Source organism: Anas platyrhynchos, chromosome 5, assembly GCF_047663525.1.
Source record: "Anas platyrhynchos isolate ZD024472 breed Pekin duck chromosome 5, IASCAAS_PekinDuck_T2T, whole genome shotgun sequence".
NCBI lineage: Eukaryota > Metazoa > Chordata > Aves > Anseriformes > Anatidae > Anas > Anas platyrhynchos.
The window spans coordinates 5,216,876-5,241,615 of record NC_092591.1 but is presented as its reverse complement, the minus strand read 5'-3'; the positions used below and the strand labels follow the sequence as shown (position 1 = coordinate 5,241,615).

At 47.3% G+C, this 24,740-nt stretch overlaps 1 protein-coding gene across 4 annotated transcripts in view; it reads left to right on the top strand.

Moving 5' to 3' along the window:
• Window positions 1–1,436: 1,436 nt before the first annotated feature.
• The window catches only part of ARMH4 (armadillo like helical domain containing 4), a 57,522-nt gene continuing 34,218 nt past the window's right edge, over window positions 1,437–24,740 (top strand). For 2 of the 4 annotated variants that reach the window (XR_011809409.1, XM_072038141.1), the window contains exons 1-5: window positions 3,462–3,604; window positions 7,456–8,848; window positions 10,086–10,292; window positions 11,443–11,661; window positions 24,191–24,442. Coding sequence is in view for 3 of the 4 variants with exons in the window: in XM_072038141.1 (XP_071894242.1) it covers window positions 3,551–3,604; window positions 7,456–8,848; window positions 10,086–10,292; window positions 11,443–11,661; window positions 24,191–24,442 (2,125 nt within the window). In the remaining variant the exon portion in view is untranslated. Of the gene's footprint in view, window positions 1,538–2,539; window positions 2,671–3,461; window positions 3,605–7,455; window positions 8,849–10,085; window positions 10,293–11,442; window positions 11,662–24,190; window positions 24,443–24,740 lie in introns of those variants that run through there. The other 2 variants (XM_038180302.2, XM_072038143.1) reach the window with 2 other exon arrangements.

Here is a 24,740-nt window from a genome sequence, read left to right as displayed (position 1 = left end):
AACCTCTCCAGTCTGGTAAGAACTTTAGAGAACAGCAGAGCATCAGCTACACATGCTTTACAATTTTAAAATTGCCCCCATAACTTTAAAGGTTAGAAGAAAAGTGGAACTGGTTGAATATAAACCCCTCATTTGCACTTACAGGCTCACACCAAGGGTGAATTTTGTACCTACTGAAGCCAAGTCTCTGGCTACAGCCTGGTGGCATCCTTGCCAGCAGCTCTGCTGTCTGCGAGGGGAATCTCCCCCTCCCCGTGCACGGGTGACTGAGCTGCCTGTGATCAATCCCTGAACCACCACAATGTGCACTGCTGCGTTTTAAAATAAGCCCTCATTGATTTCAGCTTGCTGTAAGGTCTTGCTACACGGGTAACTCCAGAGCTGGTGCCCCCTCTGTGTCTGAGCCATCCCCTCTGCTGAAGCAGAGCCCTCAGCCAAAACGAGACGAGGAGAATGAAGATAAACCTGCAGAAAGTTTTGGGTCCCTAATCTGGTGTTGAATGGTGTTTAAAATGGCCACAAGAATGCAAAACTTTTCTTTTTTTTTTTTTTTTTTTTTTTTTTTTTTAATGAAAGATTTTGCAGCACTAGAAATATTAATTCATGAATAGCTTCCCAGATTTTACAATTCATAGCCGGAAAGCCAGAAGTGACTGTTCCAATCACTTTGTGTGACCGTTTACTCCATCAAACCTAGCTCCGGAGTTCCTTTTGATGCCTTTTTGCAATGGCTGCCTTTACTGCTGATCCAGGCATTTTTACACTTTATTTTCAACTTATGCAGAGGTTAGCAATATTACTCTGAAAGAAATTGCCCTGACCTACAACAAATCTGTCTCTTAAAGTTTAAATACTGGTTGCAGAATGCTTAGCAAAATGAATTGGGTTGCTTCCAGTTTGGTTGAATTCCAGTAGAAAACACTGTGTAAAATTAGATAGGTAAAGCACTGGGGGAGTGTAGCAAAGAGGAGAAACCATGATATAAATGGTATTTCCAGGAGCACAACAAACAGGAAAAAAGCAACTGACAAACAAACAAACAAAAACAGAGCATTTATTGATGAGGAATAGCTCAGTTTTCCTTCATCAGTTATTTATTTGGAGAGCCAAGTGTTTGGCAGGTGCACGCAGGTGAAATCTCACTCCCGCCTGAAAAATGAAGCCTCATTTTATAGATTATTATGAGTGGAAGCACAGAAGAATTTACTCATTTGCTTCATGTTCATAGCAAAGTCAAGATTTTGACTTTCCTTGTCATCTCCTGCATTATTTCTTTATTCCTTCCCAGCTATCCCCCCTCCCCCCCCAGCCTCTCTGTCTCAGCCCTTTCCTCCTCTGGAAGATTATTTTTCCTCTCTTCTCACCTGTCCCTGCCCAACGAGAAGGGTTTGCACCTGCTGCAGCACCGCTTCCAATGACTCATTGCCCAGGAGCGTATAAAATCCTGGGAGCGCAGCTGGGTCCTTGTGGTGCCCCTGATGCTTAGCTGAGGGGAAGGGGAGAAGCTGCTTTCTTCATTTTTTTTTTTGGAGACAAGGTATGAAATTGTTAGTTGCAGTAATTCTCTACTCTTTGATGAAAAGAGGGTGTGTACCTTGGGAGCTGGTGGTGTAAAGGTTTTCTATTTCTGCTGATGGTTTGGCTGCAGGGATCCCTGTGGAAAAAACATCTGGGAAGAAGAAAGCAGGAGTAAAATTGTTGTTTTTTTTTTTTTTTTTTTCCTCCCTAGCCAAATAGGTGTTTAAAACAACAACAAAAAATGAAACAAGCCCTTTCTAATATGTGTATAGGTGAGGTATTCTTTCCTTAAAAAAACCAAAAAACAAACCACTCCGCAGAGAGAGTGTTAGGGGAAGGTGACCTCTAAAGCTGAAGATAGTGGAGGAGCATCTCTAATGCTTAGAAGACTGCTAAAAGCACTGCAGGCCTTGCTTTTAGGTTTTCTTGCTAACCTCCTGCAAAGGGAGGGCACCTGCCTGGTTGGGTTTGGACCCTGGCTCTTGTAGAGGAGTTGGAAATCAAGTCAGTGGTTGGTTTGTGTATGGTGTTGAGCACTGGGCTGGATGCAAGCTTCCTTCAGCAAGGAGTGAATAGCAGGTGGGCAGTGGGTGACCTCTCTCAAGCAGCCTTAAGGGGTGCAGGCAGCCCTAAGACATGGTCTTGTGTTGCAAGCCCTAAATAATTTTTTATTTTGACCCTAAAATTTTGATTTCCCAAAGCAGTCATAGAATGCCTTAAGCTGGAAGGGACCTTAAAAATCAAAAATATCTAGTTCCAACCGGGGGGAGGGGATGCTACCCAGGACTGGAGCATCCCCAACCTCTTTGGGCAGCCTCTCCCAGTTGCTCCCCATTTTCTGAGTGAAAAATTTCCTATTTTTTCCCCTATTTCCTCCAGCCCTCGCTCCGGGCGGGGTACAGCTGCCCTTTGGGGAAGGGGCTGGGGACCCCCCCCGGGCTTCAGCACGACGGCTGCGCGGCTCGGTGCTGGCAGGGCCGGGCCTCCCTGCCTCCATCCCTCCCTCCCTGCCTCCATCCATCCCTCCTTCCATCCTCCTCCTCCTCCCCAAGCGGGGGCGGTGTCGCGGCCGCCCCGCCCCGGCCCCGTGCGGCCCCGGGATGCTGCGGGGGAGCGCGGCCAGGAGCCGGGGGGCCGGGCGGAGCTGCTCCGGTGAGCCCCAGGACATTGGGGGGGGGGGGGGGGCTGTGATTTTTGGGGTGGGAGGGTGATGGAGGGTGGCTGAAAAAAATAAACAAAACCCCCTTTGTTCTAGGGGAAGGGGTGGGAGGTTCACTGTGTTCATTCATTTTAATTATTTTAATTGATTAGCGTTGTCTTGCACCCGTTTTGTTGGGGGGTGGGGGGAGAGCAGCACCCCTCTATGGAAAACCCAAATTGGGGCTCGGGGGTGGTTCAGTCGTCGTTGTGGGGGGGTGTGTACCCCTCTGCTGTGCTCCTGGGGCTGCTCGGGGGGTCTCCAGGTGGGGGGCAGCTGGGGCGGGGGGCTCTGCGCTGCCCTGCGGTTGCGGGCGGGGACAATGGGACGGGGCCGCAGCGAGCGGCCGTGCTGGGTGGCATCGGGGCTTGAGCCACCCTGAACCCTGTTCCCTCACCGAAAAGCCGGATCAGCCCTAAAAATGGCCTGATGAGGTTCACTTGGTGTTTAAAATCCTCACCTGCAGAGAGTTGCGGTCTATTGTGTGGGCTCGCTGGGCACTGGAATCTCCGAGTGTTTCTTGCTTGTTGGAACCCCAGTGCTACCTCCCTGTGCCCGGTGAACCTGGAGAATGACATCTCCGTGCCTTTGCTGTTTGAAAACTGTTCCACCCTTTGGGCTCCCCCTTAAAACAGCCCTCCTCCAGGTCCTTTTAATCGCTCAGCAATTCTGCACACCTCTGACTTGTGCGGTGCTGGGGACCTGGCGCGGGTCAGAAGCCCCGAAGAAGTGCACAGCTTTTGCTCTCAAATCCAAGCAGGGACTGGCATAGGTGGTCTGTGCCCTTCTGAACAAAGCCATCGCTTAATGGCTGGGGGGAATAATGCCTGAACCATGTCTCTCACTTCTCAAAGAGCTGCCGCTGGAACACAAATGCTCCGAGTGGAGGTAATGTATTATGTATTAAGGTGCCTCGCTAGGGCTGGCAGCAAGCTGGCTGTACTGAATAATCTCATTTCTTTGCTTATAGCAATGTGTCCTCAAAGCTAGAGGAAGATGTGTGCCCTTCTGAGCGATACACAGTTGTGCCTGTGTGGTTTTTGCTCATCCAGCTTGGGCTGTGTTAGCAGAATGCATGGGGTGGTTATTGCTGGGGTTTTGTGGTGAGCTGCTGGAGGTGGCTGAAGTCTGTTTATCTGAAGTATGTGCTCTAAGAGCACCGGTCTGCAATTCACTTGATTCAACTGGATGAGGACAATGTAAGAGGAAATGAAGGCATTTTTCTCAGCTTGTGCTCAAAAGTAGGAGTTGGAGCTCTGCAGTATCGGATCATTTATCTGCTGGCTTTTGCATTCAGCACAAGCAGTAAGGCTTGGATAGCATACATTAGCACTCCAGTAACATACCACTCAATTGCTGGCGGTTACTTGACTGGGACACTTTGGCTAAATCTTTGCATTAAAAGATTTGCAGTGTTTCTGTCCAATTTCCCATACCAATTGGTGGAAGAATTGCAGGGCAGAGCATATTTATGACTGTTCAACTGGTCAAAGCTGGCATATCCAAGCGTGTGCTAGAGGTGCAAAAGGCTGTGTTCTGCACAGGCTGGGCAGTGATGTGTCTGGAGCAGACCTGTTAATCTCCTGTGCTCCGCTATGTGATGTATGCAGCCTCTTCAGCTCTGGAGTACAAGTGTTCTCTCTGTGTGGGAGAGGGATTGCTAGAGCAGGGTTATTAATTCAAGTGACTTAAAAGGCTGATCCTCTTCTCTTGCTGGTTCAACAATTTGGCAAGTTCTGGCTATGTTTTCCTGACAGCAGAAAATAACAGCAAATGGTTTTCTTGGGTGTTACATCAAGTAAACTGGGCAAAACCATGGAAAACTGTCCAAGGGAATGGCTGCATGCAGCTGGGTGGAGAGAGAAGTTTAATCCATTGCAGTGTGCATTCATGGATTGCTACTCCATGTCAGGAGCAGCTATTGAACTAGATGAATCTGTGCTTGTCCCCTTCCAGCCTGCTGTTGGAGTGATAATAACAGGTTGGGGTTCCTCTTGAGCTTGCTTGTGTCAGGCTTCCTGAGGGCTGATGCTACAAATGGGTCTCTAAACTTGATGGAGGGGAGCTGATGGTTTAATAGCTACTGCTAAGGCTAATTGTATGGAGAAAGGAAGCAGCCTGCTTCAGGAAGATCTAGCTGGGTCTGTGAGGCTTGTCACCATGTGAAGCATTTGTATTTATTGTCCCCCAGCTTGGTGACTAGCCAACAATAGCAGGCAGTTCTTTGTCTGAGCATCTCTGAAAGATGCCCTTCAGTTCCAGCGCTTTTTTTTTTTTTTTTTTAGCCTAGCAGCCCTTTGTGCTTCTTTCCAGCTCACCAGGAGTTAAAAGAGAATTTTCTGTGCTAAAGGTGAAGCTGCTTGGCTCTCTGCAGCTGTGCTGCCTCTACAGACAGGGGGATGGCATCTCTTGGGATATGCTTTGTGCAGGGAAGTAGCTGGTTGGTGTCTCCTGCCCCCCTGGGTGTGCTTCCTACTTGGAGTGAGGATTAGTTTTCCCCAGGGCCTGACCACTGCTTGATAGCTGTCCTCCAGGGCTTTAGCTTGGAGAATGCCAGGTGAAATCTGGGGATGAAGAGCTCCTGCAGCATGAAATACTGGGTTATCCCTAGCTTCAAGCTAGAAATGAAATACCTTAAGCCCATGATAGCAGAGGTGCTGGGTCAAAGCAGCATGCTCCAGCTTGCTTTCTCTTGGTTAGAGCAGGCTGATCGTACCTCCAGACAGGAGGAGGGATGTGTAGCCCAACAGCTTGAGTAACAGGCTGCTGAACACCTCTGTTCAGCTGCTAAATCCTGGATCACTTGTATCAAGTGGGAGTACTACAGCAAGGTGTTAAACTCTGTTTAAGTAGATAGCTAGGTCACTACTGTTCATACACTGTAATCCAGCCTCTTCCTAAAGTTAAGTAGATCTTAAGCTCTGACTAATCTTCTTTGAAGCATGAACTTGTGCCATTATCCTACAGCAAGCTCTGTGCCACTGTCTCTGGATCTTATTGAGTGCAGAGGTCTAGGTTAGCTTAGATCTAGATGTTGTGGATTTCCTGAGCAAATAACTTTCCACTGCTATCTCTCCCCTCTACAAATGCAGTGCTTTTCAGCCTGGGAGAAGCTGCACGAGGCTGTCTGAAGTTCCCCAGGAACTGTGCTGTCAGGCTTGTACCAAACACTATCCATGTAGTGGGTAAAAAAAAAAAAAAAACACCCCTTGATATTTCACAGTGTCTGATCTCAGCTGGCACTTGCTAAAGGGGTGTGAGGTGAATATCACTTAAATTCATACAGTGAGGCTGATGCATGTTACTGAGCACTACTCATTTGCAGAATATATTCTGAGTTCTTTTGAATTATGAAAGCATGTAAAGGACTAACATGGAAGAATTGCTGAATACTATCAGTTTTCAACTATATTCCCCTCAGGGTGGAGGAGATGGATGGGTGGCCGCCCATCCTCTGGGGAAAAGAGCTGCTGAAAAAGCAGGAGGCATCTGTGCTGTTGCTGGTGGACAGCTTCTTGGTGGCTTCTGCTTGGAGCCTGAGCACCTGGTGCATGTGTGTGGCCTCTGACAGCAATTTACTCCAGCAGCTCCAACCCCTGATGAACAGGGCTGTGAGGAAATTGGGGGAAAAATGTCTCTGCCCAGGAGGCTCAATCAGATAATGGAGCATGCAGTAGTTGACTCCAATGAGCTGTTTTGGCTGGTAATGCTGAGGTTATTGCATGTGCTACAGCCAGGTGTATGGATTGTAAGGTGCATAGCCCTTGTGGGAGCCTTCAGCTGGAGAAATCTGTGTGGAGTAAGAGGTACACTTCCTGATGGAAATGCACAAAGAGCTGAGTGACCTATTATTATAAGCTTTCTAGTGTATTATAAGCTTTCTAGTACCCTCGTTGTGTCTAGCTGATTGGATACATACAATAACTCCTTCCACAAGAAGAGACAAATGTACATGAACAGCAGGACTCAGGGTCTTTGTGTCAGATGCATTAGCACAAATGCGGTATTTCTGAAGTCCTTCACCCTGTGGCAGAGGCTGCCTTTTGCACAGCATCACCAGGTTGTGTGACAGGGTATGGAGGGATGATGCACCCTTGTGTAACAAAGCAGTGCCAGGCAGCTTGCTACTGCACTGTGTGTACAAATGTAAATATGTACCTACATTTTGGGTAATATTTACCCTGATTTTGGGTGTGGAGGAGTATAGCAAGCTGGGGAAGATGACTCATCCTTGTGTCCATGAGTAAAGGTAACCTTTGCCTAGTTCCATGAGGACTGGGGGTGGTTCTGACAGCCACAGCTTTTCCTCACTAATATCCCTTATCCCCCCTGCAGCTTGGAGGAAAGGCTAGTTCCTACAGGCAGGATTTTCCATAACAGGTCAGCCCTGACAAGCCTCACGTTTCCTTTCTATACTTGGTGAAGGACAAACATAATCAATGGTTACTTGCAAGTCTGATGCCTGCTGGGTGGAGAATAGCATTCCATGGGGACAAGAGCTTGGCAAGGTCTGCATCCTCAATTTGAGATTTGGTTTTGTCTGCTTAAGACCTTGAATTGGTAGGTTAGGAAGAATAAAATGAGATATGGGGATCCATTGATTGGGATGTGTGGGAGGGATCTGCACAGAACTGGCCATGGATTTCCATAACCATCTATTGACCCCCATGCTCTGAGTAACTGGATGATTTTTCAGACATGAACGTGTGTAATCTGGGTTTCTTTTCTCCCCTTTCTAGGTCTTGCTTTTTGGACTTGTCAGCCTTGTGGACTTCTGCACACACATCTGTTCAGCGATGAGTAGATCAATAGGATTTAACATCTGTGTGGTCACCTGCTGCATCTTGCTTCTGTCCTCCAGGCCACCATGCCTTGCCTCTCCACTCCCAGAGGAGAGTGATGTGACAAAGGTCCAGCATGGCCTGTGGGCAGGAAATGGGGTAGAAGATGAATGGACAAGCATGCCAGACTTAAATAACCTGGGCCCTTCTGAGCAAACTGCCTCTGAAGAGCCATCGGGAGTGTCAGCAAAGCCATCTGGGATGCCCTTAGATGAAGCCTTCACTGCAGGAGGAGAAATGCGGCCTGTAAGCCCAAGCCATGTCTTCCTTGGCAGCCAGAGCCTGGGTGTTAGCACCCCTGCTGGGGCAGTGGCTGCTGAGGAAGAGAAGGAGCTCAGCCCTACAAAATCAGAGCTGGATGAAAGCGGAGAGTTCAAGGCCATGCTGACCACAGCTGTGACCACGCTGAACCCCTCTGTCCAGGAGGAATCTGTCAGCAGCCCCATCAGCAAGGCCACCACGGAGGACTGTGAGGTCGGGCAGGGCTCTGCCAGCCTCTTGGCAAACCCTCTTTCTGTGACAGCAGCAGAGGAGGGGACAGCAGAGAGCAGCCTGCACCCCTCAGCTGCACCCCAACCCCACAGCGAGTGGGTGCCCACGCTGCACCCCAGCACTCCCAGCCTGGAGATGGTGAGTGACCACCTCCTCCCAACCCCACAGGCCTCAAGTGCAAGCTCTGAGGTGGGAACACTAAAAGCAACCACAGGGAGCACTCTGAGGCTACTGTCTGCACGAGGAACCACTGCTGCAAGCCACCCGCTTGTGACCACTGAGGCCTCTCCACATCTGGAGGCAGATGTGGGTGCTGGGCAAGGAGAGCTGCCCACCACAGCTAGCACCGTCAACAACCCCCCTACCAGCTCCATGCTGCCTGACTGGGATGACACAAAACCGGGGAATATAAGTCAAGGGGGAAGCATGCAGTATGAGGAGGTGGGAGAGGACCGAGTGGCAATGGAAGCGTCCCAAACCCCCCTGGGAAGTGAAGAGGAGGAGGTGGTGAGAGTGGTGCCATCCCCAGCATCTGCTCCACCAACTCCAGGGCTTGCCAAGGAGAGCAATTGCACAGCTCCAGCAGTGCATGGGGATGGTGAGTTGGTCACTTCCACAGCCAGCAGCGATGTTCCCCTCACTGTGGACTCACCAGATGTAGACACTGCTGGTCTGAACTCTCTGGAAAACATAAATGTGGTCACAGCAGAGGAGAAGAGCATCCCTCCATCGCAGCCAGAGGCTGTTGTGATGACAGATGCATCTGATCTCTCTTCTACTCTGGAAAGCTCAATGAAAGGTAAAAACCTGCTTGTTAACAGGCACTTGCTTCTAAGTGTAGGTTTAGGAGGGATGCTCCTGTGAGTCTGTGCTTCCTTTCATAGAGATAAAAGCAAAGAAAGGTGTGATCTTCCTACTTGCAGCAGAGGTGGGACACGCCTTTAGGAAAGGCTGTGAACTTTTGTTTGGGGGTAACAGCTTGAATGGGTAACTTGCATCCATCACCTGCTGCTGCTGTAGGGTGTTCCTGTACCCAGAGCACAGGCTGGCATGGTCACTTGGGTGCTACACTGCCCTGAGCGATGTGAAGCCACTGCTCTGAGCTGCCTGCTCTCCTCCTCAAGCTGAGAGGACAGCTTTAGCACCAAACAGGCAAGCTGGGCCTCAAAAGGCTGTGGTAGCTGGGGATGAAGGATATGTCTGAAGTTCCTGGTTGTCTCCTTGCCCTAGAGCAAAGTTGTGGCCAGGCTCTGACCCTACAGTGCTTGTGCTGCCCTACCTGCATACATGGCACTTTCAGCCCACTGTCAACACTTCCACTTGTGTTTAAAATGCTGGGGGAAATGTTTGGGCAGTTGTGGGGCAGCAACATATTTCTAGGCTGGTGAGGGATGTGAGCTGTGGCTTAGGACTCTGTTTTAATTGCTAGACACTTCTAATTTTGCCTTTTTGGTTGTAGGGGCAAAGGGAAGGGCAAGGGCAAACTTCCCCTTGCTGCATCCGGCAAATATAGCTCTTGCTGTAAAAGATGGAAAGCTAATTGCATGCTGGTGCTGAAAATAGACCAATTAATTTCCAGATTAATTTATAACCACTTGACTTGTCAGCAGGTTCCCCTGTGCTATTCCCAGGTGTTGGGGAAACAGCAGTTATCAATAAGACTTGTGTAGTGAAAATAAACCCTTTTACAAAGCTGGAGTTTAGCTCTAAGAACTGGCCACCAAAAGTACCCTTCTGGCAGCCTTGCTTGTTTTGAGGGGTGTTTCACCATGGGCCTGTGGTGCTGTGCTCAACAGTAGGTCCACTTGTCCCTAAGGGCTGGCTAACCAAGTGGACATATTCTGCTGCTTTCCCTTCTGTTATATGGGGGGTCTCTTCTGTTTCTACATTGTAAAACAGCTGCACCTGCTGCTTGCACCATAGCTTGGTAAATGTTAATGTATGGGGTTGATCCTTCAAGTGTTAATTCTGTTGCTGCCTGATCACAAACCAGCAGCTGTCCTGTGAGCTGGTGCTGATGCTTGTTCTTGCTGTAGGTGCTACTCAGGAGGTGACAACTGCTGCCCAGGAGGCTGATGCTGCTCTGGTTGTGACGCTGGCACCCGCTGCTCCCCAGGGAACAGGAGCCCCAAGCCTGCCCCAGGAAACCAGCGGGGAGGACACCCAGATGCCAACTGCTCCTGGTGCCACCCAGATGCTGACAGCAGCTGGCAGCTCCACAGCAAGGCCTCCCGATGTGGAAGGTAGGGTTCTGCTTCCTGCTCTGCAGGCTTGTTTCCCCCACAAGAGACAACACTACATCTGGAATCAGTATCAATGCTTAGACACTGAAGTCTTAACACACAGCATCCAGACTCAAACTTGCTTTTTTTCCTAGCTTTCTGCAGGCTGCATCTAGCCTTGGGCTGCTGCTGCGTTTTGACTGGGCAGATCCATCATGTTGATATACACCAGCAGAGCAGAATTTTTGCTCCAAATAACAGTGAAGTAGAGATCTTAAAAATACCAAGCAAAACCTCCACATCTATTCTTGCTAACAAGTTGACTTTTAGCTTTAATCATTTAAGCCAGCTCCTATTTGTGGAGGGATTACTTCTGGTTTGCTGATGCTCAATCTAAAGGAGCAAAGAAGTTTAAGGCTAGAATATGGAAGTGGTATAAGGGGTTTTTCTTGTGAGAATCCAGCTCTCATTGAGCAATAGTGAGTTCTTGATTCTGTTGTGTGCAGGGTTGATGTAACTCATACAGACATAATTTAAGTAGTTATGTTCCTCCAGCTGCTGCTTACTAGCTTGGTGTCACCTTGAGAGGTACGTGTAGGAGCCCTGACAGGAGTGTAGCAAGGGTTCCCTTGGCACAAAGCTGACTTTGAGATCAGTTCTGTTGTAGTCCCACTGCAGTGAAACAGCTGCTGGGCAACTTTTCTGGTAGTTCTTATAGTGCAGAGCATCAAAGGAAGAAATTCATTTGCAATGTATCCCTTACAGTAGGGTTGCTCTGCAGGGGAGAGAGGGAGAGAAGGCTCCTCCAGCAATTACCACTGATTTGCTTCTGGGACTTAAGAATTAACTGAATTTATGATTATCTTTGCCATAAACATCTAGATCTGTCACTGGTTCAGAACTCACCCAGTGTCTCAGTGCTCTGACCCTGCTGTGGGGTGGTGTCTGGCAGTCCTCAAAGCAATGGGAGTAAATCCCAGCTGAGCTCTCACTAAGGGGGAACCTCCTGAGCTGGCTGTCCTGCAGGAAAAGCTTTCATTACAGTACAGTCACTTACATGTATCAAAAGATGCAAGTATTTGAGCTGCAAAGCTTTCATTAAGGGGCTTGTTCTTAAATGGTGATTTTAATAGTGCTGTGCCAAAATGTTGCTGCTTCTTGTCCCATGCAGACTTTGCAGATGTGATCCTGGTCACCAGTGAGACGGCTGCTTCAGCTCCTGGCGGGCCGTCTGCTACACAGCCTGGATATACAGAAGGACCATCCAGCAGAACCGTGGTCCTGGTAACTCCAGCATCAGTGGCCTCTTCTGTCAGGAGGACAGCTCTTCCAGCTGTGAGGAAGGTCAGCACGGCTGTAACCTACGGGCTGGACCGGCTGGAGTCAGAAGGTACTGCTGTTCCCCAGCCGAAAAGGCAGGAGGCTTCGTGTGGGGAGGCACGCTTCCCCTGACAGCATGGGCTCCCCTGTTGGTCTGTCTGGCACACAGTTATGTGCATATGTTGCTGTCCCTAATAAAGTTGTTGGACAACCTGTCCCCTTCCAGGTGGTACAGGAGGCTAGCAGTGAGCAGTGTTGTGGAAGATGTCTGAAATTCAGGTGGTTGTGGTGGGAGGGGTGGACTTTTCCTTGGAGGGGGAGCTGCAGTAGGGTCTGGGTCTGTGCACCACTAACTGCTGGTGTGTGCAGAACCTCTGTACCAGGCAGGCAGTCACAGAAACACGTTCAGACAGTTGGAGAGGCCCTGCCACACTGCTAAAGCCCTCACCCCAGATGGGGGTGCTTAGCAGGAGATAGCTGCCTGCGTTCACCGTACCAGAGCAAGTGGTACAATATTTGTGGTCTTCATGTGTCTGTGCTAGGAGGGGTAAAGAATGCAGCCCCTTTAAGATGTTTTCCCATTTTGGCACTGCCTGCTAAACCCTTCTCCCACCCCGGCTCCTCTAGTTGTACCTCACCCCTTGGTCTCCCTTCTCTTAAACTACTTTTTCCTGCTGCTGGGTTTGGAGTTTCTGCTCCCTGTCTGCTGGCCTTCAGGTGCTTGGAACTCAGTGATGCAAATTCTTTCTTGATATGTATTTGACAGGCAGGTTTTTGAAGTGATTTCTACTCTGGAGCCTGTGTGCAACTCAGGCCTGATATTTCTTCAGCTCATTTTTAACTTTCCTGTAGGGAATTGCTTCACTTGTGCTTCTTGCTCTTTCTCCTACTTAAACTCTTCTCTGCTTGCTCATCCATCTACAATTTTGCACTCCAGTGTCTGGGCTGACACCACCTGGCAGGGATTAATCTTTCTGCCTGTTTTGCTCCCCTTCCTTTATCTTGACCTTCTCCTGCCTTCATATTTTACTGCAAAGGTTGGCAGCCCTCCAGGGGTGGCATGCCAGATGGTATTTTTCCTCTGAATAGAGGTAGGGTGCCACAGACAACAGCTAATCAGCATCTTTTCTCCATGTGAAGCGATAACTCTACCTCCTGGTAAGTTTAGAGGGCAGCAGAAGCAGGGAGCCCTCCCCGCTGCATGTGTGAGATGCTGCAGCTCCTGCCCTTTGTCAGGCTTGCTTTGACTCCTTCCAGGAGTTACAGCCCATGCTCCGTGCCCTGGTGAATCTTCCTTGCATCCAGCAATGCAGGGATGTGTCCCTGATGGTGGCAACAGGGGGAGAGGGAGATGTGATGAAAATGTGATCTTCAGGCTGGGAAATAAGGTCCCTGCTTAGCCAGGGCTGTGTGATTCAGGAAGCTAAACAGTTTCTGAGCCCTCTGGGATCTCCTGTGGAAGCCTGGTTTTCTGCACTAGAAGATAAGAGGATTTCTGTTTTAACTGCACACTGGTCCTCCTGTTAATGAGGCTTTCTGCATAGCCTTTAAAAAAAAAAAAGCCTTCTCATACATAGGACTAACTTTTTTTTTGCATTCCTGCTAAGCTTTCTTATGCAGCTGCAGGCCTGTTTCCTCTGCTTCATCTGCTCTTGAATATGCCCCCAGCCCCACTGAGGGCAGGTGCAGGCTGTGGCTAGGAACAGCTTTCCTAAATGAGGGCTCTAACTGGAGCCTGTGGGTTTCTTGGCTCTGAGGCAAGGCTCTGCAGGTACCTGTCATCCAAGGTATGTGGTGTTCTTTGGCATGCTGTGTGTTTTTTGACAACTGGCACAGCTTTTTGTGGTCTAAAACTCTTCATAACAACCTGGACTTTAGTGCCGTGAGCCAGAACTTTCTCTGGTGTCAGGGATCATCACCAATCTACGTCCTGTAAAATGGGACAAATACCACTTGGGGACAGGCTTTCTGCCTGGGGATGCTGCTGCTCCAATTAAGTACAGAGGAAACTTTGGAGCTGCAACTGTTTTTTTCTAATATTTCTTTTTTCTAATGGCAATTAGTGAATACCTCCCTCACATGGTGAAGTGGTGTATGGAAGTTCTGGTTTTTCTTTTCGATCCTTTCTGAATTTCAGTACCTAGTGCTTACTCAAATATCTATGTGCTGCCACAGATGAGATGCGTGGGGGTGCTTTCCTATGGAGCTCCAGCCCAGGCTCTTGGATGTGAGGTTGGACACCACTGCAGGTGTACAATGGAGTCCCCAGGGAGGGACTCTGACCCTCTGCAGGGAGGCTGTGCCTTGCAGGCTGTGCCTTGCTGACCTGTGGAAGAAGTGCAAGGAGCTGAGTGAGATCAGCTGGCCTCCCAGCCCTCAGTGGGGCTGGCTGATTTGCCTGGTTCATCATTAAATATGGACTCCTGCTGTGCAGCTAGCGTGGTTTCTTGGGGACCATCTGTGCTAAACTGCCTGCAGTTAATTGCCTCAGTATATTCACCTGCCTGGCTTGGATGCAAAACTGCTTTTTTTAAAAAAAAAAAACCTCAAGTTGCACAGACAAACATGAGGTGCTTTGAATAGCTTTCTAGATGAGCTTATCCTCATCTCTAGTGGATTCTGGAGAGATTAGTTGAGTACCAAACATCTTCCTACCTTGACTATGCAGTGAGACTGGTTTTACTTGCCCTTCTTAGCCAAGGAAATCCTATAAAGGGATTACAGGGTATGGGAACGGGACACAGCTGAGGATGAGCCTTACTTGTCTGGGAGACTTAATTCTATATTTTGTTCCTTTGCCCAGAACTTGAGCATCTCTCTGGGAAGCTTAACATTGCAGCTTTCTCTGTGGGGCTGTTAGGGTCCAAAGAGAAAATCTAGCTTAACTTGCCTATTCAGGACCACTGTGTAAACCTCCCAACACATTTATTGAAGTGGCTCTTTTAAAATGAACTATTTTACTTTAGGACTAGGTTCCTTGGCCATAATATCAGCCCTGTGCAGGGATGCTGTACTCCTTCAGCATGGCAGCACTTGGCAGATATAATTTCCCCAAGTGGCAAGCAGTCTGTCACAGTCTCTGTTGTGCAAGGTCCTTGCAGTGTTTAGTTGAAGCCCTTGGGGGACAGAGCACAACATCAGCTGGCTCCCCTCAATTCATCAAGCAGCTTCTGTCACTGGTTCATACATGATGTGACTTGGGGATGCATTGGAGCAAAGCAGAAGATTCTAGGAGAACTTTATAGGTCATGTTACCCTAAACCAGCAGGTACAGAACTGGCCTGCTGTTAAGAGTGATGCCTTGCCCATCACAGCCTGTGTCCAAAAAACAGTTCAGTGTGGACAGCTTGCTTAATATCATTGAGATGTAGGCATGTTAATGCTGGGTTGCCTTCCTAGGCTTCTGCTCCTTTAACTTGCAAGTCCCTAGAAGTTCTTCAGCTGCTAGACTCCTGCATGTTCGACCAACCCTTGCTACATCTAAATTTAACAGAGAAAACCAGCCCAAGTTCAGTTCTGCCCACTCCCTGCAGCTGAATAAGCTCCAGCTTGGCCCACCCCAGTATTAACTGGAGATTTAGAGGCTGTTTACTTGTGGTGGTGTTTTGGGGATGCACAACAGAGGGACACAATCTGGTTCTTACTATATTCTTGGGGGGTTTTAAAGGTAATTAAAAAGAAGGGTCTGTTTATGCAGGTATTTTTGCAGGCTCATATGCCCATTGCATTTTTCATGCACTCCTTCAAAAAAAAATTCCAGATGACTACAGCAGTGTGTAAGCCCTCAGCTGGTTTCAGTTCAGTCATCTAGGCTGCTTCAAGTACAGCTGCTGGGGTTGAGCTGCATTCACAGTTCAGCTTTTCACGTAGGCTGCTGGATGGGGAAGATACTTGTAGAAGATGCTCTACTTAGTGCCTGTTGTGTGGTGTCAGGAACATCTCTGAAAATAGGCAACTTAAATTTTCTGTTCTGGAGGGAGGAGAATGTAGTCATACAGCTCTTGAATAGTAGGCTTGATTAATCAGGCTGGCTCTCACCATGTAGCTGGCAAAGTCCTTGTCAATAGTGTGGAGGCATGATCCCAGGGCTGGGAAGGCATGCTGAGAAACTAAAGTTCAGCCAAGAGCTGTGTTGGGTGAATCTGAGTGTGTAAGTATGGAGGTGAAGTTCAGTTCTGAGTCAAGGCTGAGTAACAACTGCCTCGGGGTGGAATTTCACCTTGCTTTTCTTGGCAAATAAATTGAGCATGGTTCCTAACATCAGTAAGTGCTGGTGTGAAAGTGCAAGGAGTGGTAGGGTTGGGTCTGTTGTACAGAGCCACTTGCTGGTGGTAGCAACAAGAGGAGCCAGTTATAGACTGAGGAACCTGTCTGAGCAATGGGGAGGCTGCACTCATGGGTATTGTAACATACATCTAAAGAAAGCAGTGCCCTCAGACTGCTCTAAAAGCTTTCTAACCTCTATAGGAAAACACCAGTCAATTGGTAGGTTGGTTTTTTTTTTTTTTTTGGATCAACCATCTGACAAGTACCAGGTCCCTGCTGTGTAGGACAGCCCACAGTGTTCCCTGTGAGCTGCTGTATGCCTGCTTAATGCCACATCTGGCTGCAAAGTCTCTCAGCTGTACTGAGACAAGGGGCTGGACCTGCCTTTGAGATCAGCAAATCCAGTGTCTTGTACTTGTAGGGCACCTCTTTGCTGAATCTTGGCTGCAGGTTTAATTCTTATGCTTTGACTACAATAAAGGCTGCTCCAGAACAGGGTCAGTGTGAAGCTTTAGGCTTTGACCTTATCATCATGACATTGTAATGATGCCTCCTTGGTCTCTGGGTTTCAGCATTTCCTGTCACACTTCACTCTGATCTATGTACCTGTATTTATCCTTCCAGCACACAGTGGGGTTTAGCTAATTCCAGTGAGCTCTCCTATTCTTCCCCTTTCTCTACCTATTTTTGGCAGTTCTGTGCTTCCACTTGGTCTTATTCCTGTGCAGAGACATCCAAGCTGTGCATAATACTTAAAAGTGAAGGCAGTAGTTGCCTTTATTTGGGAAAACACTTCAGAACTTGTAGCTTACATCTCTTTTTTCTTAAACTTTATTCTTTAAACTTCATTCTTCTTACTTCTGAGCTGTGTTGCAGTACATGGAACCTTTTTTTGGATGTGAAGAATAATTTTTAATGAAAATTAAGGCTTTGAGTGGATCACCATTGTGTGGATTAAGACATGCCTCATTACATTTCTGCAACCCCATTAAAAATTTAAATGAGTTTGCAGGGGTGTAAATAAGAAGGGTACTTAGCCCAGCATGTTAACTAGCCTGATACGATCATTTGGGTATCAGCTAAATTGGCAAGAATCTGAAGATTTAAGGCAAAGCATGTGCAAGATAAACTAATAACTAAATGTTTTTAGTGTACACTTCCTATTGCTTCTAGTTTATTGTTGCTACTAAATGAGAATTGTCCCTTTGGTGCAGGTTGACCTTGATGTCTTTCACAGTAGATGATAGTTCACCCCTGATTCTCCTTTGTAGTGGAAAAACTGGGGAGGAAAAAAAGCTGACAGCTTTTTATATCAAAACCAAGCCTTTTAATATTTACCCCAAGTACATTGTTTGACTGAAGCACCAGCAATGTTCAAATCTGGTGATGCTTTTTTTGTTTCATGAAATCAAGGGGTGTAGAGGGTGATCAAGCCCTTAAAGTTGGAAACTTTTAGGTAAACAGCTAAGGGAGGATGTTAGGCTGGTTGAAGGGTAGCTAGAAGAGGAGCAAGGGAACTCCTGCTGTGTGAGGCCTTGTTGGTGACTCCCTGCAGAGGGAGGCAGACATGGGTCTAGCTGTCCTGTTTCACTGCAGGTGTGTTGGCAGCTATAGTTTAAATAAAACCACAGTATCTCTTCTTTCCTTTGGCATATGCAGTCACTTAAGAGATGCACTTTATGGCTTTGTACCTCCAAGTACAAGAAGTTTGTATCTGCTGTGCTGCTTAGTTTTTAAGAGCAGCTCCTGTAAGAATTGCTAGGATTGGTTTAATGTAACTGCTTTTTCCCAGGTGTCTGGTAGCTAGCACGTGTCTGTCCAGCTCTCTGGCAGAAAATAAGCTGCATGCTGTCTCCTTTTGAGGAGGAAAAAGTCTTTGTTATTGTGTTTGGTCTGGTATGTTTAAAGGCGTGATCCTGGTTGCCACTGCTCTGCCTCCTGCTGCCTAGAGGGCCTGGTTCGGTCTGATCCTCTCTGCTTGCTGTTCTGGCCAGGCTATGCTTGAAACTTCTTAACTTTATTTGACTTCTTATTTTGTCCAAAAAAATTAGAGTTCACTTAAACACCAGCTAAATGTCATAGCTTTCCCATGCTTATCTTTCAGCTAGAACAAAAATGACAAACCCCCTACAGTGGCTATTGAATGGTAGTTGGAGTGTGTGGGTGAAAGGTTTTTAATTAGTTCTTGTTTTCTAATCTGGGGATTAGTTCACCCTCACAGCTTCAGGGAGGTAGGTTCAGGTAAGAAGGTGTACGGCAGTTTCATTTGAGGGCTTTGCAAGCAACACTTCTATCAAATTTCTCTCTGTAGCCACTGATGCTTGGGGTCCATCAGCACACGTAGGAGGCTTGCTCATGAGGCTTCTCCATGGAGCTTTGGGCATCAGGTGCAAGGCAAACCATGCTGAACTGCTTTAGCTCTCTCAAAACCTCCCTGACAGTTTATAGCCTCTGTCAGGATAATCCTAGAGCTTCATGCTCAGTGGTGTGAAGCTCTGACTAGAAATGAGTGGAGTGGGCTTGCAGTGATCCTACCTTATGGCATTGGATAGGAATTGAGGTAACTCTGGTATCCTGGAGGCTGTGGCCCATAATAACAGATCCACCCTCAGTCCATGTCCTAGATCCATCTGTGATGGATCCGTGCTGATTGCATCCATGGATTTGCCTAGAAAATGAAGCTTAACAGCCCAAGAGTTAAGAAAGCATTTAGTAAGTAGTGTGGTTGAATTAGAGACTTCTAAAGAGGCACCATCAAAACTTTAAGTGTGATTCTCATTTCTGCTTGAGATCCCTTTGGGGTAGGGGAATGCCATGCCCACAGCTCTTTTCACTGTAAAAGCAAAAAGCATTTTGTTGAGAGAAGTAAACTATTTGTCTTTCTCTGGTCTATCTACTTACAGGTCACAGTAGTCAAATCTGGACTGATTCACATACCCTCATTTGATTAAAATTTGATGAATCACCTTTCTTTTTTAACTGGTTGGCAGCTCAGCAACTGCCTACCCTGGACCAGAGGAGCTGTACTGCAGCAAACTAGTGAGCTAACTTGTTAGTGCTGTTTATTCTGCAGTATTCATCTTTTTTTCTCTAAAATAGCACTGCGTTGCTAAATCTACTCCTTAGCCTGGCTCAGTGTGAAAGCAATTTTGTGGTGAATGCTGCTGGAAATACAGCTCTTAGGAACGATCATTTCTAATCTTAATACAGAAGCAGACCCATGGTCCCTGCTGCACATTTTTGCCTTTCTTCCCCCTCAAGAGCTCTTCGGTGCCTCAGCTCCACTGCAATGAGATGAACCAGGACTGAATGCAAGTGTGAATTGCCTCAGATTTGGGTGGGGGTAGGTTAGGATCAGAATCCAAATCTCTCCTTTTACTGTCTTAGCAATGTCATAGGGCCCTCTGCTGGGGACCAGTTTCTGCAGAGTGGTTTTTGGCAAGTGACTGAAGACATTCTGGAGCTCCAAATTTCAGCACTGCTGCCCTGTTGCCTCTCCTAGATGTTGCAAGAACATTCTTCTACAGAAAAACTTGGGATGTTTCCTCTTCTCTTGAAACTTAGGATAGTAGTAGGGTTAGTGCCCTGCCTTGTGAGATAGGATCCCATTCAACAAATGTGTTCTTCCCAGTGTTCCCTTTCCTTATCTGTACAGCAGGCCAGGTGTTGAATTCCTCCTGTAAACACTTCTTCTACAGCAAAGCATGGCTACAGTCATGTAATGAGTCTGCAGGCACCCTAGGCAGCTTTATGTGGGAAGTTGATGGGTTTAGCTGAACTATCAGGACAAAAACACTGCAGATTTGTGCCCAGTGCACCCCTGGGTACCTGTGCACAGCTCAGGAAGCTGTCTGGGCAGGGCAGAGCCCATCTTCTGCCAGCCCTCCCCTTCCATGCTGGGTTCTGTCACAACTGATTGCTCTTGGCAGCATTCTGGAAATATCAGATGGTGACATTAATACTGATCACAGGAAAGCTACAGATTAATGATGAAAGTTCTCCTAGAAAGGTCTTTGTGGATTGATAGTCAGCTGTGATCATAAAAGCAGTGCAGAAAATGAGCTGCATTCCAACACTGCAAGCACATGGGAAGAAAAGAGCTGGTGGAGACTTTTTAGTGCCTCTTCTTCCTTTTCTGGCAAGAGAAGTTAGTTATGGACCTCCCTAACCCTATCCTTATTTACGCAGCTCTGCTTCCTATGTTCTGTGTGTGACCAAAGCCCAGTGCTGCCGTGTGGGTGGGAGTGGATGAGGGCAGAAAATGAGTTGTGGGGTGCGTGCCACCTTTGTCTTTGGGGCAGTTGCAGATGTCGAAGCAGCCCCTGGGTCCCTGGTGTGTGATGTTCTCAGGTACCTTGTGCAGGTAGGTGTTAGGGCTCTTCCAGCTCTCTGCAGCAGTCACTCAGCTCTTGGGCTGCTTTGCTGGGTGTTGGCACAGGAGGGGGCTCCACCTTCTTGAAAAGTCACACAAAAAGTGGGCTCACAGCTAGAAACCAATTAGCGTTGGCTTCTGATTAATCACAACATAGTTGGCACTCATTAGATGCTCTTAAGCACTCAGACCCCATAGTGCTGGGAACCAGGAAAAAAAACAACTGCAGCCTAAGAGGCTATTAATGTTTGGTGAGAGTGTTGCTGCTCAGGGAATAGTAAGATATTTCTCCTGTGCATGAAATCTGAAAAATAATGAGTTCTAAAGTCTTCTAAAGAATAAAAGCATTTGTAAATGTTAATGGAAAATATCTGAACATCCATCTTAAGTGCTGGTATCTTCACCTCAAAGCCCCGCTCACTTCAGCGGGGTTATGATAAGGGTGCTTCAGTTCCAGCTTGTTACATGGCATTATACTTTTTAAAAAAAAACAAAAAACAAAAAAAAAAAAAACAAAAAACACACCCCAAACCCAAACTCTGTCAGTGCCTTTGCAGCCTGTTTGTAGCACGTTCCCTAAAGCTGTTTGCAGTGCCAGGAGGGCTGCTGGTACATTCCACTGCCTTGCTGATGGTGTTTGTCAGCAGCTTGGGCTTACAGCAACTGTCCTGTGCTGTTAACACCAAATAACATGGACCTACTCCTGCTTTCGGGGAGTGTGGCTTTCTGCAGCTGTATGGAGACTACAAAGAAGTACAAAGCTTGGCTGAAGCTATCTGTGGAGAATGGAGGGGCTGTTCCCCCTTGGAAGGGCCAGGGGGAAGAACTGGCCCAATACTCCCCTTGTCATAGGATGGGTCCTGGGTCCCCACCCTTCTTTACATGGGGGTTGTGAGGGCACAAAGGACTCTTGGCTAGTCTGCAGTAGCAAATTCCATGCTGTGGATTTTATCAGGGATGCTAATGAATCACCCTGACCCCATGATGAAGCCCAGCCATTGTTGTTTTGCTGTTTCTGCACACTATTAATAAAGGCATTTTTCATCAAACAGTCCTAAAAACTTTTTATTGTCTCAAATTTGTTTTCTTGGTGCTCTCTTACACCTTCTCCACAACCAAGCACTTCAATGCCTATTACAGGGTTGTCAGGTCCTCTAAAGCCAAAATCTTTGACAGATGAAGCCGGAATCTCATTTTTGTGGGGATTCCTGCTGCTTAGGTTGCACTGTTATCACAGCAGGGAGGTGTTAAATTTCTTGATTTTTTTTTCTCCTCCATGTGTCAAAGAAGGAAAAACTGAGCCCCTGTTACAGAATACATTGCTTATTTAGTCTGTCAGGGTGGCAATTTTTACTTTTTTCCACTCTTGATGATGAAACTAATTCTCTCCTATCCTATTTATACTTTCTACTTACTGGGGGAGAAACTCTTTTGGTGCTGAAGCCCTGGGGTCACAGGGAAAGGAGCTAGGATATCATCTCTCTAAGGCTTTGTTAGATTCACATCATGTGTCACAAGTAAGAGCTAGATTCTTATGCAAGCAAAGAAAATAAAGTATGAGTTGCTGTGTGTGGTGTGCCTGTCTGCTGTAGTGGGCAAGTGCCAGATGTTCAGAAGAGCACAGACACCTGCACTGTACCCAAGTGCCTGGTTTGGATAGACTCATGCAGCCAAGAAAACCATACTTGCATTTTTTTTTTTGTTCAGAATTAGTGCCTTGACCATTAGATACATTTCATTGTACGGTTATCTTGCCTCCTTTGCAAGAAGAACCTTAGCCAAGAGTTGCAAATGTGCGCAAGCACGCTACACAAAATAATTCACAAGGGGTTGAATGTGCAGGTGGAAACCCACGTGCCTTCTGAATCTGCTGGCCTTTCTGGTTTTGGTCCTTTCAGTCTCTTGTTATCTTTGAAGCAGCTGCTGAGGGCTCTGAATGTCCAAGCAGGGTGGTTTAGGAGAAACATAATTTTGTAAAAAGGCTCTGGTCTGAGGCACAAACCTGCAGCTTTTGGGGTTCAGCTGTGTGATGTGTGCGCCCTTTCCTATCCCACGGTATCATCAGGTGCTATGTCCGTGCCTGCCAGGTTCCTGGTGTGCCTCTGCACCTGAAATCTTGACATTTGTGAAGTCTGCTTTTCTTTAGAAGCATTAATTCCTATTTGTGACCACCAAGTGGTGCTCTGTGCTGCACCTTGTGGGAAGGCAAGCTGTTAGCATTTTGGGATGGGGGGTTAAAAAGCTGTTTTCAGGCATGTGAACGAGCTATAGAGAAGAAAAAGAAGCGAGTCAAGAGCCCTTTTTTCCTCCTTGCCGTGGCTGTGCTGTGAGGGTTATGCATTATTCTCATCCTTATGCTGTGGCTGTGGGATGATTGATGTGGCTGGGTGATTTAGATGTGATAAGCAGCCTTGGCACTTCGATTCAGGTGTTCAGCTTGACTGCCTGCTAGGGTTTGGAGGTGCAGAGATGGATATCTGCTCCTTCAAAATTAGCTCCTGGCAGGCGCCTCCAATTAGCTTGCTAAAATCACAAGAACCTTCTGAAAACGTTGTTCTGAGCTAGTTTTTCAGAGATAAAATCTGATCCCTGTTTTCTCTTGACTGCTTTTTCATCCAGTCCATCTAGGGAAAGTGTGTTCATGGTCCCGTTCTCCAGTGTGCTGGCTGTTTAGCATCTTTGCTATTAAGTTTGGAAATCTTTTGTTTATAGCCGTGTTGCTCTCAGCAGAGGCAAAAGACCTACTTGAAGTCATCTTTGCAGGTTTCCTACAAGCGTTCTCTGTTTTCTGTTCTTGTGTGTACAGAGGCTGTGTGTTTTGTATGGAAACATGCAGCTTGAGAGAGAAAATTCCGACGTTGGTTTGAAATGATGGGCACATTATAAGACAAAAGCTGTCTGTAAAATGTAATGGGAATTTAAGTGGCGAACTACATCCCTGTAGGCTCCATTAGATGCTCTGCATGGTGTAATTGTTTACAGGAGCGATCATTCCTTTCCAAATACCAAAAGGCATGCTGTAGCAGAATGATGCAGCGGAATTCAAGTAGCAGCTCATTTGTATGAAATGCAGGGCTAAAACTGAAAGGTGGCAAGAGGAATTGTCCTGTCTGGTGAGCTGGAAAAAACATGCAGTGCTTTAAAGCAAATTTTTTATTGGAAGGAAAGGAAATGCTATGTAACAGCACTGTGAACGCCTTGATTTTATGATGTACATTGATTTCTTGAGGTGTTCTGAACTCTGAAATAGAGGCCAGCTCCCCCCGTTAATTAGTAAGCTGGATAGCCACCAATTAAAGAGATCCCCCCAAGTTCCCTAGTTAGTTTCTTGGTTATTTTGGGGAGCAGCCTTGCTGGAGTGCCACTGCATCCCAGAGCAGAAGGGAAAAGGGTGAAACATCACACAATTGATAAGGTGCAGATTGTTTTACTTACAACAGGTTCGACACATCCAGCCCCTGGGATGTCCCACCCAAGCTGCTCCAACTTATTGCTCCAACTTATTGACCTTTGGCTGGGTCATTAGTTGTTAATTTGGTCTTCGCCCCCCCCCCCCCAGCTAAACCAGCTCCTCAGCTGCTGGGTGATGGCTCTCCAAGGTTGGGTGCTCCAGGAGTTTTTTGTTAAAGGGCTGAGCAGAGCACCGTGTAAATTAGGTAAAGTGCATGAACATTATGCATTATTTTTTAGCTTTGAAAAATTAACCGCTGAAAATTCAATTATGTCATTATTCCAGGCGCTGTTTTCTCGCAGTGGGTGGTTCCGTTAGTAGCTATTAAATAGCTTGGACAGAACTTGTGGCTTCAGAAGTCCTTGAGTCTTTATAACTAAAAGGGAAGGCACAACTTTGCCTTTGGAGAGGTGGTAGCAGCAGGCTGTCTCGGTGCTCGCTGATAGAGATGTAAGAACCTTCTGCCTTGTGGGACCTTTCCTGATGCTACTTTTGTCTTTCTCTGTCCAGAGGGTGAGGAAGAGGAAGAGGATGAAGAGGAGGAGGAAGAAGAAGAGGAGGAAGAGGAAGATGAAGAGGACAAAGACATAGATTCAATGGATGAAAGCTTGGAAGGTGACACAGAGCTGCCGGGTTTCACGCTTCCAGGCGAGACCTCCCAGGAGCCCATAGCTGGCCTGGAAAACCCCGCGGCCCAGCTGGCCGGGGTGTCCTACCAGGTTCCTGACACCATCGAGTGGGAGCAGCAGAACCAGGGTCTGGGTAAGAGGAAAAGTCCCTTCTTCCCTTATCCTCATGGTGGACATGTCTCTTGCTCTTCACTTTGCATGGGACATCCCGTTGTGTTGGTGGCCTCATGGGTTGGCCTTCAAGCTCTGTCGCTAAACACAGAGCAGGAGCATTTCTGAGGAAACCCCGTCCCCCAGTGACAAACTGGGATGGGTCCCAGGTGATGTGCCCTGAGGTTTTAGTTTGGGGACAGCCTTTCTGAATACTCCAGACCTGTTCCTTCATTCCCAGAGCTTAGTGTTGTGTGGCTCCGAGGGTGGAAAAATGAATA